The 15,041-nt window shown below is 39.9% G+C and overlaps 1 protein-coding gene across 2 annotated transcripts in view; it reads left to right on the plus strand.

Moving 5' to 3' along the window:
• NLRC4 (NLR family CARD domain containing 4) overlaps positions 1 to 15,041 on the plus strand; it is an 85,789-nt gene that overhangs the window by 35,826 nt on the left and 34,922 nt on the right. For both annotated transcript variants that reach the window (XM_089681778.1, XM_089681779.1), the window contains 3 exons: positions 1,473 to 3,383; positions 12,076 to 12,168; positions 13,655 to 13,825. In XM_089681778.1, the coding sequence (XP_089537904.1) occupies positions 1,473 to 3,383; positions 12,076 to 12,168; positions 13,655 to 13,825 (2,175 nt within the window). The remainder of the gene's footprint in view (positions 1 to 1,472; positions 3,384 to 12,075; positions 12,169 to 13,654; positions 13,826 to 15,041) is intronic.

A 15,041-nucleotide genomic window follows, 5' to 3' on the forward strand; every position in this document is an offset into this window, starting at 1 on the left:
CAATATTGAACTGTGGCACCATGCGTCAAGATTTTTAAAATGGTGCAGATACTTGTTTCTTGTGCATAGGGCATTGAAATGAATGGACAGCCCTAAATCTGACACACAGGAATGTGCAAAAAAAATTGTGTACGCTCAGTCACTCATCCGTAATGTGAATGGAGCCTAAGGTGCAGTTCCACTGTAAGAAACAGTGAGCAGGCAGGCTTTTATTGCTGTCTCTTCTGTAATAAACTGCCCCAACCTGTTTTCTCCAGTGCTGTAAACTGAGCTACCGGTGCATGTTTTTGTTCTGCTTTAAAGCTTGTTTACTGCTTGTTAAAATGGAACTTCAATCAAAAGGACACAAAAGCTCTTCCTCCGCCTCCCCCCCTCCTTCTCTGACATGTTTGGCACTTTTTTTTATGGGAGGGGAGCAGGTAACTAGTTTTGACAGGTACCTGCCTCTACTTATGCTTAGATCGCCTAGGAAGTTCTTCTCCCCCCTCCCTGCCCGCAGTTTTCTGGGACATGTCACAGGTCCCAGAAGACTGCGGGAAAATTCACAAAGCAAAGTGCTGCTTGTGTGTGCACAGTGGGTAACCAGCTGAGAAGCCACAAGCAGCCCAGCCAGCTGCCCACAATTAAGATGCTGCCACCAGGGACCAAAAGACTGGTGAAGAATTGGTCTGGGTGAGAACAGCACTGGATCTTTGGACAGGTGAGTTATATAGTCATTATAAGTCAGCAGCTTCAGTTTTTGTAGCTGCTGACTTTTAATTTTGACACAACAGACTGAAGATCCTCGTTAGAAATATGTAAATATTTTAATGTCCATAGCTTGACCACAGTTCTCTACATTAGCATTCACATACACCTATGACAAATTTTAAAATTGTCAAAATATGGCAGTAGGAGTGAACAGCAGGGTGAAGGAGCACATTAGATTAAACTTTTGAGTAGAGAAAAGCAACTATATCATGGCATACATTATACGCTGCAAAGACATAAAACTTTATTGTATATTCTTATCAGTTTTTTTCTGTGTGTAATGAGTCAGAGGATGTTGGGCTAACATGCTTAAACAGACAACATAAAAGGATTACTTAGCAAGTTTTAGGATAACACCTAAAAGATGCTTGTCTTATTAAATAAGGAGACTTCTGGGAGGAGCAATTAGTCAATCACAGAAACAGACAATTAGATTTCCTGGGCATTCTGTGTACAAGTAGTGTCCCTAAAATTGTACTAAATCAACAGTTGAATTTGAACAGTTATAAAAATCATGTTGTATATTAAAATTATCTGAAGAGGTACCTTACTAATAATATTACAACATGGCTTTTATAGTAATATATTATTTCAATATTTAAAAGCAGTTCTCCTTTAATGTCTTGCTAAAGTTTTAACTGAAATACTCTAGTATCTGTACCAGTACATAAATACATCTGCATTAATGTCATTATCTATTAATTTCTGTCTAATTTTTTTAGATATTTTTGGAAAAGTTACAGATGAGGATTTGGAAGATCTGGAACGTCTGTTAAAACGCTTGTATAACAGCAAATTTTTTCAGAATATCTTCCCACTTGGTAAAGAAATTGACATCATATTTGATTTGGAAACAACTTTCACTGATCCTTTATTGTGGAAGAAGGATACATTCAATCAGAGAAAAGAACAATATGCATTGGAAGATTTACTAAACAGACTTGAAAGTCCATGCATTATCGAAGGAGAAGCTGGCAAAGGGAAGACCACTATACTAAAGAGGATTGCTTATCTGTGGGCATCTGGAAAGGTTGAATCTCTTAAACAGTACAGGCTTGTGTTCTTTATCACTTTGCGTAGTATGAGCGAAAACCTTTTCGAGACAATGTGTGACCAGCTTTTTCCTGTTACCTCTAACTGGAACAAACAAGAGTTCATGCATAAAATCTGGAACCTTGGGCCAAATGTTTTATTTTTACTGGATGGCTATGATGAATTCAGCTGTGAGAGTTGTGCAGAAGTAGATGACCTTATAAAACATAACTATAAATTTGGCAGCACCGTCATTGTCACCACAAGAACAGAATCTCTCAAAGAAGTTCGACACTGTGCTTCTCTGATTGTGGAAACCAGTGATATTACCATTGAAAGTGCAAAAAAACTGATTTCAAATGTCTTACAAGAAGAAGAAGCCACAGCCCTATTGCAGCAGTTGGATGAAACTGATTTTATGAAAAATCTCATGAAGACACCACTTTTTGTAGTCATAGCCTGTGCTCTTCGAATGGGGGAGTATGAATTTCACATGAACACTCAAACAACTCTGTTCTGTACACTATACAACTTGATGATTGAAAGGAGTCATTACAAAATTAGAGATGTAGAGATAAGCATCAAAGAACAAAATATTACCAGCTGTGGAGACCTGGCTCTTGATGGACTGTTTGCCCACAAATTTGAATTTCGAAAAGAGAATTTGGAAAACATAACAGAGGATATCCTGCTTAAAATCGGGCTTTTAAATATGCATGGGGCTCAAAAACCAAAGCCTATATACAGATTTTTTCATACATCATTCCAAGAATACACTGCTGGAAGGAGACTTGCTCAACTTTTATCATCAAAAGACACGTCCAGTACTGAAAAAGGAGAATCCTATCTAAACAAAATACAGACAGTAAATGATATTACTAATAGGTACAAAAATCTGCTCTTTTACACATGTGGATCATCAAGAACTGCTGCTCAGAAACTTATTGTTCACATTAGAAATGTGTGCAAAGATGTCATAAGTGATTCAGACACTGACTTTGTGGACTTTGGAATTAACCTTTTTTATGAAAGTGCCACCAAAAAGGAACTGAGTAAAGAATTTGAACTCCTTTTTTTTCGAAGAACATTACACATTAACACACATAATATTGCCTCCCATCATGTTGATTTTTTTGAATACTTACCAAGTTGTTTAAGTGCCCTTCATCTGGTTAAGTTAGATTTATTTGGTTCACATAGTAATGCATCAAGTAAAGATAAAATGAACATCTCTAATGAAGCAGGACTAATGGAGAATAAACCAAACACATACATTTCTGAAAAGGTTGTCAAGTTGTTTTTTGATTGGACCCAAACTCTGCAGACTCTGGAGGTCACACTGAAAAACTTTGATCAGCTTGAGAAGCATGACATAAAATGCCTTGGAAAGATATGCTGCTGTGCTGAGCGTCTCAGGCTCAATATTAGCTGCAGCACAGGAATCACTGGAAACCTTGCAAAAATTGTTGAATACTGCAAAAGAATGCAGGATCTGATTATAGACAACACCCCCCTGAGTACTGATGATGAGATGCGAATTGTGGAGATGACAAATGTGAAAATATTAAGTATTTCTAATATAGATCGACAACAAGAGGATGGTAAACAAAAAATCACAATTACATTTAAATTAAAACATTGAAACTGAAATACTAAGAGAAAAATGGTTGCATTGTCTATAGTAAAAACATTTAGTTGACAAGGGCAACAAGAAAATTTCTCTATCATTCATTGAGGAGCACAGTGCTGTAGATTCTATACCATGGGTTATATTGCCACCAACACTAAGTAAAGGGGACAGCCCCATACAGATGATATCTTCACTCCTGCTAAACCGGCTCAATTTAACTTAGTATCCTAAAGTGGTAGGGCATTATTCTCCAGATCTTCTGGATCCAGACTTTTAAATGGACTGTTTTTCTTCAACCATACAGGTAGATTCAGACTGGATATTTGTAATTCTGGAAGTTTCTCTATCAATCTAATCAGCACAGGTTTTCCTAATATCCTGACATATTTAAAGTCAGTGCATTAGTCATTAATCCAGTGGTGTTTAGCTTTCTTGTTAGGACTGACACCCCTGTCAGGTAACACGGACTCGCCCGGGGTCTGAAGTCTAAAGCTGGCCATGCATTATTTAGATTTTTCGAACAAACATTAGCATGAAAATTTTCTTCAAAATATTAGATGAGTTGGTTTGCTTTTAACTTTATTTACATTTGGAGAGAATAGATTTTCCCAAGCAAAAAACTACATTCACTGTAAAGATGGGTACAAACAGATCCAAATTCAGTCAGTTCAGCAGGGACTGGCCAAATCTCAATCTGTGTGTGTGGCCTTAACTGTTAGACAGAAGCCGATTGTTAGATTGATCTCTGTCGAATGGCCATGCTAGAAAACTTTCATCGATCAGCAGCTGCAGCCGGTGATCAATGTACTTTGACAACAGAGAGTCCCACTGTCAGAATACAATGTTGCAGCAGGGAGGATTCCTTCATCTCCATTGCTCCATTACCTCCATTGCTTGTGTGGATCCTTTTTTATTCACTCAACAAAAAACTTAAGGTGTATACCTAGCTTTAGAAATTTTTTTCATGTCCAAATTTTCATGTCACTGAGGTTGAAAATGAACATTGATTTGATACCACTAATAATCAGAAAATCAATAAAAGTTCTTAAAACAAATTTTTTTTAACAAATTTCTACTAGTGTATGGTAATTTTAAGAGACAGCTTGATCTTCACCAGAGCACTCTGCAAGGGCAAGGTCAAGGAAATGTGAGTATCAGGAGCAGACAGAATCACATTAGGGGCAGGAAACACAAGCAGGGTCATGCAGCCTGGGTCAATAATCTTAGTGCACAAGGTTGATGGGAAGAAGAAACAGCATCAGCTACTAGAAGGAAGGGAAAAGTGTGTAAATGCCCACTGAAGCCTGTGAGCACACCCAGCAATAGGGACGCACACCAATGCACTTATCTCCAAACTTAGTTTTTGCCTCTGCTACCTATAAATTTAAGTTTAACAGTGCTAAGTGCAAGTCCTCTCCAAAACTATGAAACATGGAAATGCAATTATTTTAGTAAATATAAACTGCTAAATACCTTTTCTCAGAACACTGGTTACAGCTTTTAGGAGGAGTTTTCATTCTCCTGTAGGAGGATGCAGAACCCCTGACCTCTGTCTGGAGAGTGCTGATTGGCCCTGTGCTGATCACATGCAGTTTCCCAAGAAAAAAAGACTCTCTAACAATACACACCAAACTGACCATGTGCCCCTGAGCCTCTGTTCTATCAGGAGATATTTAGGAGACACTGGAAGAAGGAGAGGATCAGAGAAGAGAGGATCAAACATACTTTTTACACAATGTGGAGGATTAACCCCTTAGGTTCCACAGTGAGTATAGCAAGCATGCTTTACTTCATATACAGACAGATTTTTACTGTTGTGGGTTTAGTAACACTTTAAGGGCTTATGAAAATGATCAGATATGTCTGTGGCAGGGGCTTCTCATAGCACCCCTTAGCACCCCCATCAGCAGCCACCCTGGGCACCTCTTGGAAAACGTTTACATTTTGGAGTCCGGACCAGGTCTCCTGCATGTCATAATGACTGCAGGCAGACCTGGCTCCTGAAGTGAGCACTAAGCAAGGTTTCTGTCTAACCTGTCAGGGCAACGGCACACGTCAGTCAGAAGCAGGGCTGGATGATGTCACTCCAGCACCTCGGTCAGCATAGGGATGGAGGGATCTTTGGAATCTTACTTTTAGTCAATCATTTTGTGTCCACGCTGCAGCCCCACCCCCCCTTCCCCTACCACCACTTTTTGATAATCAGGCAGTTACAGCGGAAGAAGCTGAAATGACTCCTCCTCTAGGTCTCAAGTGAGTTTTTTTTCCATTATGTTTGCTTCAGAAAGAAGAGAGAAGCAGGCTCTGCAGCAGCGATTTGTTGTTTAATGCAGGCAGCAGAGGGATAGGGGGACAGCAGCAGAGGAAAAGGTTCTTTCACAATCTATTCATGTTCTATTTACTCCAACTCCAGGCTGCTGTTAAAGATCAGAGGGATAGGGCACAGGCTTCCAACATTCCTTTCTATCAGTAAAAGTAATGAATCTTCCTCTCCGCCCCTCTAGGCCCCTTTCATACTAGTGGTCCAATCATGTCCGCTTGTCAGTTTTTTAGGCGGACCCAATCGAACCCTTCTTTATCTTCTATAGATGTAAACATGTGCCCATTTACACACATCTACATCCAATATGGATGGATCAGTTCCCCTCCATCTGGGTGGATTGGATCAGATGGCAGTAGGGTTTAAGCGGACAGCTGGCCATTTACATTGGACCACCCATAGAGCAGAATAGGCTGTGTCCCTGTCCACTCTCCAGAAACTGAGTGGACATGAACCAGTCACCTGCCTGGTCCACCCTGCTCGGCAGGGGATCAGCAAACTGATTTCCCGTTGACCTGGCGGAGTCTGCCCGTGTGAAAGGGGCCTAAAAGTGATTGTAAAGTTAATTTTTTTTTTCTGTAAAATAGGAAACATATTATACTTACCTGCTTTATGTAATGGTTTTGCACATAGCAACCCCGATTCTCCTCTTCTCTACAACCAATTTATTTGTCCTGGGACTTTAAATGAGACACAACACACACGACCAACGAATAACTAGTTTCCAATATTAATTTTTAATAAATGAGTAAACTTCTCATTGCTTAAAAAAAGAGGATAAAATGGTAACAAGCTGATTTGTAATAAATGCATTTCAAACACAATTGGATATACAGTTGACCATATACAATCCAGATGTCAATACATAATTACATTAAAATTGCATCCAAAAACGCGATGCGTTTTGTGACTCTTATTTCTTCAGGAATAGATGCATGTATAATATAAATCAGTTAAAAATGCATATGACAGTATTTCCAAATGGTGATCGCCAGGGGAGTCTCACACGGCAGCTGTGGAAGTACGACTCTGCAAGAACCCAAGGGGACAAGCGAGAAGTAGATTCAACGTGGATGGGCAATCATGATAGCACCCAAAATAAGTACATGAATCAAGCTGTACGTCAAAGTGTTGCTTCTCAGTATCCTCATGGAGCTAACATCTGGATTGTATATGGTTAACTGCATATCCAATTGTGTATGAAATGCATTATTATGGATTTATTACAAATCAGATTGGTACCATTTTATCCTCTTTGTGTAAGCAATGAGAAGTTTACTCATTTATTAAAAATGAATGTTGGAAATTAGTTATTCATTGATCGTGTGTGTTGTGCCTCATTTAAAATCTCAGAACAAATAAATTGGTTGTATGGATATATTAAGGGATGGAGGCACATCACTTGGTGCATCAGGTCATATTCTATTTTTGTGATCCTCCTCTAATCGGTTTCCCCACCAGCTCTCCTGGCTTCTCCCCCCTGCCAAATGCTCCTATAACAAGTCGCTTGCTACGGGATCACTCAGGAAGGCTCAATCCCAAGCCATACTCTGTGTGTCCATTGACACAGAGTGCAGCTCAGCCCTGTCCCCTGCTCTCTCCTCACAGGCTAGGATCAACAGCAGTGGGATCCAATGGCTCCTGTTGCTGTGTCTGAGCCAATGAGGGGAGAAATAGGTGAGTGGCTCTCATGCACATCGCTGGATCACGATGGGGCTTGGGAAAGTATTAGGGGGCTGGGGGAGACTGCAGCACACTGAACGTTTTTACCCTCATGCACAGAATGTATGAAGGTAAAACACTTTCAGCCTTTCAAACCGCTTTAACCCCTTGAACCCTGCTCTAGTGCACCACAGCTGTGTGGATTTGCAACAGCAAAGCAGACCCATTCACTGGAATGGGTTGTGCTCGGTGGGCAGTAGCACCTGCCAAAACAACAGGGGGTAGAATTTCTACCATGACACAGAGCATCATGGCCAAAGCATGTGTACATCCACAGTCACTGCCTACGCAGCTAAAAGAGTTGGCAGTTGGGGGCTGTAAAAATACAGCTCAACTGCTGGAACTCTTATTGCTGGCCCAGTGGAGCTCATTCTACTTACACAATCTCCTATTTAGTCTATACAAAGAGGGAAAAGTGGCACACTAGGAGCTATAAACTGGGAAGAAACTCTTGTTTTGGCCACACCCATTTTGGGAAACACCCACCTTTTGGCCACATCCACAGATGCAAATCGGCACGCATAGCACACCATATCATCTCCCCCACTTATGTTTCTAGCACCTGCACATCACCCCCAAAAATTTTAGGCTGGAGCTGCCCCTGGTCTGTGGATAGCTATTTTAATATTGAGACATTTTCCTTTTTTTATGCCACAATTGGCTCAGACTGTGTCACAGCCTGACTGCAAGGATCACAAAAGATGCCCCCTCCTTCTGATGGTCTCTCTTAAGATAGATGCTGCACCTTTCATGGCACAGAACCTCTGGGGCAAAATCACCTCCTTTGCCTGGCAGAGTCATGATTCCCCTTTTAAAACAGAAAGAAAATGTGTCAGCCCTTATCCAATGAATACAGGAGATGGTCAAATTGGAGGATTCATGACCTGACATAAGCACTCTGCCTAGGTGTTTCCACGTCATCCACTGTTCATTTATTTAATTTTTAAGATTAGAAGCAACAGGATTGGGTATTTATCCCTCAATGGGATAAATTAGATAAGATAAGAATCTTCCCAAAAAAAAAGTTATCTAAGGCTGGCCATACATTATACAATTTTCTTGAGATTTTTGGTTTAGATTTACCAAAAATTATATATGAGGTCAAACCTAATGACACTTTCAATTGTATCCAATTAGGCAGGCTCTTGCACCACATAGTTGAAGGTAAATCTAAAGGAAATTGGGCAGAAATTGGACAGAAAACTGTGTAGTGTATGGTTAGACTAACTCCCTGTGGTGGATCCAACCATCTCGTACCTTACAAGGTGACTACCATCCTTTTAGAGGATGCAGTGTCCTTCAGAGACCCAACTACATAAAAAACTTAAACTCTCTCTAGGATGAATGTATTCTACTTTAACCTGTTTTGGCCCAGGCTTCCAAATGATCCAAGTCTTTATGATTTCAAAAGATGCACCAAATTTAGAGTATGGCCAAAGTACTAAAATGTTTGTGTTAGGTTACCTTGGACTCCAGTGGTTTAGTGTCTCAAAACTCTTGGTAGAGTGTTCTAGTTAAAGCATTGGGATGCTGACCGGGCCTTTAAGAAGCTACCTCTATTACTCTGTTTTATAGGAAATAGACTCTTTGGCGCTACTCTTGATGAAATTATCAGAAACACTTCTGGAGGCATAAGTTCTCATCTTTTCCAGACCTGCAAGGCCAAACACCCATAGTGCGACAACATTCCCTGCTTTGAGACTCATGGGTCCTCTTTGAGCTCCTCCTGGCAGCCCATGTCTAGTTCCTCAGCTGGGTCCCAGAGTCTTTGACAATCTAAGACCTCCAAAGCTATGAATAGGTCCTCTTTCACATCAAGGTTTGTACCCACCTGTTATACCCTGATACTGGTCTTCCCTGCAAGTTTTAAAAAGAGTTTTTGACCTTATTGTGTCATCTTTTTCTTGATTTCATACCAGAACCCTGCAGAGGGCAATTATGTCTGTGTGGGACAAATCATTGCTTTCCCTGGACAGGGAAATCAGTCTCTGGCATCAGACAAGGGCCTTCCTGCTGTGCTGGTTCACTTCCCCCACTCTGTCAACATGTCTTTTCTTTCACACAAATGAAAGATTCTCATAGTGGACATTAGCCTTTCTGTTTAGGGCAGAGTACTGCGCACTCTGTTGGCACAGGGATGTTGATTTTTAGAGGAACCCAAGCTCCTGAGCAATCTCCCAGTTCATCAGTAATTTAGCCATCCCCCTTTTGCTGGACACCTGACAGGTCATTAATTTTGGGTTCAGTCAGAAGCCATCATGGTGGCTTACATCTGTCGCCAAGGAGTGGAAAACTGTAAATGGGAGTTTCTCAGCAGAGTTGGCATTTGGGAACCCTCTTTTTGATCCTAGTGTGGCTTTTTTGGAAAAAAAAAAGGTAGGGATTTCAGTTGCTATCTTAATTCTGGGCTGACTCAGAAAGATGATTTATGAAACTGTATCTATACATGGCTAGGAATCTGGTCACATGAATGAGTGCAAAGATTAGTGATAAATTACTCAATCTCTAACTGGTCTAAAGTTGTGAGTGGTACAATCCAGGGTTCAACACTTGGGGCCAAGGCTGTTCAAGTTTGAGTATTAATGATGTAAAAGTTGGACTCAAAAGCTCATTTTTTGTGCTGCTTTTAGCGCTGATGAAACTAAATTATGCAGGGTATAAATACAACACTGGATGTAGCATCAGTACGGAAAGGCCTTAATAGGGGGTTGGGCAGCTACATGGCAGGAATTCTTAGGAATTGTTAGGCTGTAATTCTACTGTAAATTATTAAAGATGAAAGCCTTCATTAGGTTCCTCCCTCAGCATTATGCAGTTTTGAAATTCTTTCTGAAAGCAACATACTGTATTTATACAAATATTTAAATATTGAAACTTTCAAAGTGAATCTAGTTAACTACAAACATTAATACAACATTTTCTCTTAAAGAGTCCTGCCATCAAACTAATAATTTCAACAATAATTTTCCCTTAAGATTTTACACCATGCAACATTATTATGCATGTTATTTACTTGTACAACGTATACACCGACGGGTGCCAGTACTTTAACAACTAGCTGGAAGGTCATACATTCCTTAAATTTCATATCCCTGGACCACTACTTATTTAATGCATGTATTTAAAGTAGAACTATGGGCAAAGCTTTTTTTTTTTTTAATTTTGGATAGAGTAAGGGAGGGTTATAACCCCTGTAAGTTTATTTTGTAGCATCTGTGTCCCATTGGGGAGATTTAATTTCACTTCCTGTCTCATAGCCAAAACAGGAAGTGAGGGTATATCCCTGCAAAAGGAAATTCCTTGAGGACCCCATATCACCAGAACTAGTGCCCCCATTGGAAGATTTCCCCACTATTACTTTTCTCGGGTTTTCTTTTACTTTCACTTTCGATGATAATAGTAAACAGGACAAATAGAGAGGGTGAGTCTCCCTAATGAAGGCACAGGTAGCAAAACTGGAGAGTGCAAACTCTGGTGCCACTGTGTATGGTAGCCAATCAGCTTCTAACTTCAGCTTCTGCAATTAAGCTATGACAAAAAAAAAAACAACCTGGAAGCTGATTGGTTTCTATGCAGAGTTGCACCAGGTTTCAGTTTTAGTAAATCAACCCCATAGTGTCTAGATTCCCATCTTTGTGTAAGCTAGTCAGTTGGGAGTCCTTTACAATGTAATTGTACATCTGATCAAATATTTGAGAGAAAACAGGCTTTATTGTCATGTGTTGGAGCTTTAAAATCAAAGTTGCAAAGAATTGTCTCTATTCTGACCACAGTCCAGAGATTTGCTTTTTATTATGACTTTACATTCTCATCCAAATTTCCCAATATTCTTTCTTTGATTCAAAAGTTCCCTTTAATTTCTGCAATACACTGCACAGCATTGCACACATTGGTGTCCGTTTATGGACCAGCGGTAATAGATCGCTGCTCAGTTCTCCGGCATTCTCGGAGAACACAGTTCTCCTGTGAATGCAGTTTATGAAGCAGTTCTCCGAACGAAGGGAGAACGGTCTCCAAACGCCAGAGAACGGTCTACAAACTCTGAAAAACGGCTCATTTTACTATAATCTCTCGAGATTATAGTAAAAGATCAGTTTACTAAGCAGAGGTAAACTATCTCTGCTTAGTTTTCGGTCCCTCTGATTCTCCAGCTCTGGGCTGGAGAATCTGGAGGGAGAACACAGATCTCCAGCGAAGGGCTGACATGATCTCCTGAGTGTTATAAACTGTGAATGACCAGAGAATAGCTGAGATCCGTTGAATCGCAGCTATTCTCTGTGTCATAAAAGGACACCTTAATCAGGTATACACAGTTCCACAACAAAATACCTTGTGTTCTTTAATGCTGCTGTGACCCCAGCACTGATATCCTATTAGTGTGGCGATATGTGCACAGGTTTCATGTCATTTTTACATGCAGAAAGATGTTCCATTTAGCATTTGGATGTACAGGACAAATGTGAGTTATTTCATTAACTGTTTAAGAAATTCCAGGTGGGGGTAATGAGTGGCGTCTTATTCTCCTCTTCAGCCTGTCAATACTGTTAATGTTGTTTCAAGTTTGAAATAATAGCAAAACATACCTTAGCTGCTATAACTAATTCATGTCTTGCATTTTTAGGTGCTTTGCTACATGGCTTGTGCAATCTTGTGGAAGTTGAAAAATTAGTCTTGCACAATATAAACCTAAATGAAAAAAATGCTGAAATTTTAGGTGAGTATGACATAGCTCATAAAATAGAAATTTGTTAAATCTATAAACAGGAACATCAACCAAAATTTTGTAATATGCTCTTCCTTATATTAGTAATTTTCTCAAGTTTTCTTGCCAGTACCCTATCAGTGTACTTCTTCAGATATATTGTTAAAAGAATTTCCCAAATTTTTTATGGTGTAGTTCCCACGAAACCTACCTGTATAATAATGCATTTTTAATAATAATTCATTAATATAACATAATACAGGTCTGGTATAAATATTTGATTTATACTTATGTTACATTAAAGTGGAAGTTAACTGTCTCTGAGCACCACAAATATAAAAATGATATATAATACATTTTTAATATTCAAAGCGAACTCACCCATCCACCCATGTTTACATGTGTTATTTTGTTGTGAAATCACTTTGAAAAAATACCTCCCTAGCATTTCTACCTGTTGCCATCTTGAGTATGGGCAGATAATTCATGTAGCATTTACTTCCTTGAATCCTTCCACCCTTAGATCAGGCATGCAGGCAGGATTGTGTGCTTACCTGAGAAAGCCACTCATCCTCTCCTCCAGATGCAATTACAAAAATGTCTGTGAAGGTTTATGGTATGTATGACATAATTTTTGCCTTGGTCAGAAACCAAGAAGCAACTGAAGAAATGTAAAAAAAAAATTAAAACAAGTAAATATACCTTCCTATTTATTTATTAATGCCAGCAGCATAAGGATTAAAAATAGTTAATGTTCATTGAGGGAGTTTAGTTCCACTATAACCACAGTCCAATTATGATGATAACTTAGGCTACGTTCACACTAGCTTTGTCAGCAGTCCTCAGACAGGTGTTTGGGAAGCATTTTTAATGCTTCTCAAATGCCTCTGAAAATTATGCACATTGCAGCACACAGTGCTGTTCACACAGAAGCGTTAGCATTGCGTCACGGCAAAACTGATGCTTCTGGTCGAGTCAGGAGGAGTTGAATTCTCCCATTCAAGTCTATGGTGCCACTCCACAAACGCCTAGCTGGCGTTTGCGGTGCGGTTGTGACACGGTTGCGAGGCGTTTGTGGAACGTTAATACCATTTAAACTTCATTATAGGAGTTTGTGGTGCGGTTTTAATGCTTGGCAAACACCTATCAACCACCTCAAAACCGTGCATAGGGCGTTTTGGGAGCGCGAAGGAGCCCTTATACTGCATTGTTACATACATTTTTTAAAACTTTTTTTTAACTAAATTGCAAATATTGGTTTACGTTTACCAAGACTCCAAGTTTCATTTTGTCTGCTTTTTTTAAGCCCAAAACGATTTGTTTCCTAATGCAGTGGATTTCAGTCTGGCAATTCTGGGTCCCCAAGGGAGCATTGCAATGAAACTGAACCACTATATTAAATGTTTTCATGAAATAAATATATTTGTGTTTATTTTAATTTAATAAATAGAATGTTATATACATAATATTAATATACATTTTTATAATCTACCTTTAGCAACTGGCATACAGTGTTTACGTGAACTAAGAATTCTTCAGCTTTCAGATGTTCCCAATATTTGCAATGGACTTGAGCACATAATAGAATCATTTTCACACAACTGCAACCAAATAAAAGAGCTTCATTTAAATAACTGCTGTTTGACTGTAAAGGCTGTGAGATCCCTCAGTAAGTACTGAAGCTGTTTCATAATATTTCTATCATTGGTGGACCATATGCTATAGAGACAAATCATGGCACTTACTGTATTAGCAGATGCAAAAACCTCCATCTAATTATATGTATAAACTGTATACTGACATTCATCAAACATTCACAGGGGATAAATCGTTCACTGCATATTAAAACATACCCACTAGGAATATTTACCTGCAGTGAATGTTAGGTGAATTTCAAATTAACTGCTGCATAAATTTACCCAATTCAAATGGGCATAAGTCAGTATCATAGAGTACTCTGATGACAGGTGTTAACTGCCACTCCACTTTTGCCACTTTTGCCACTTTTGCCACTGCAAAATCCACACCAGACTCCGAGCATGCAGCTTGTTAGGCCAGCAAAAGGGAGGGGGCAAGCGAGTAGCCCCCCTCCCGAACCATACGAGGCCACATGCCCTAAACATGCGGGGGGGGGGCTTTGAGGCAGGGGCATAGTACCCCTAGCCATTCACAAAAAAAGAGTAGGGTAAATAAAGACAGGAGCCAGTTTCTGAAAAGTCCTTTATTAAAAAAAAAAATTGTCCCCTGGTGTAGATCCATTGTCAATCACAATGAATGCCGCTCCATTGACCCACATTAAAAAAGAAAAAAGAAAAGAGGTCAGCATCCGACGCTGGCTTCATCTGATTGACAACTCGTCTTTACAGCTGTAACATCCTGGGTGACCTGTTTCTTTGTGACATTATTGACAGGGCATGCCGGGGTGATGACAGCACAAGGGGGCAGTCACTCAGTGGCATCCCCAGGTGGACCCGCCCCCTTCATTTATTTAGAGCTAGAAAAAGGGACTCAAGACATAGTCTCAGTCCCTTTCTCTGCAGCCACAGTTACACTGCATATGAATGAATAGAAGTCTCTGCATAGAGAAGCATATTACTGTTTACTATGCTCCAGTGACATATAAATACAGAAGTGATCTGTACTTATTACTGTTTACCAGCCCCCCCTCTCCATCCTGACAGCGATCTGCCCCAGCAATAGCTGCAGCTGGCAGGAAGGGCAGAAGGGAAATAGCAGCATTGCTAGGAGGGGTGCTGGTGGATCGGTGAGGAAGGGCACTATAGAGGGGACTGGAACAGTACGGAATACAGTGCAAGATGATTTGTCTGCTACAGAAAAAGCAAGCAGAAGGACACAGGAGGGAAGGCTACTGCAGGTAAACCACA

The sequence above is a fragment of the Staurois parvus genome, unplaced genomic scaffold, assembly GCF_062004578.1.
Source record: "Staurois parvus isolate SC_StPar_1 unplaced genomic scaffold, SC_StPar_1.0 ptg000277l, whole genome shotgun sequence".
NCBI lineage: Eukaryota > Metazoa > Chordata > Amphibia > Anura > Ranidae > Staurois > Staurois parvus.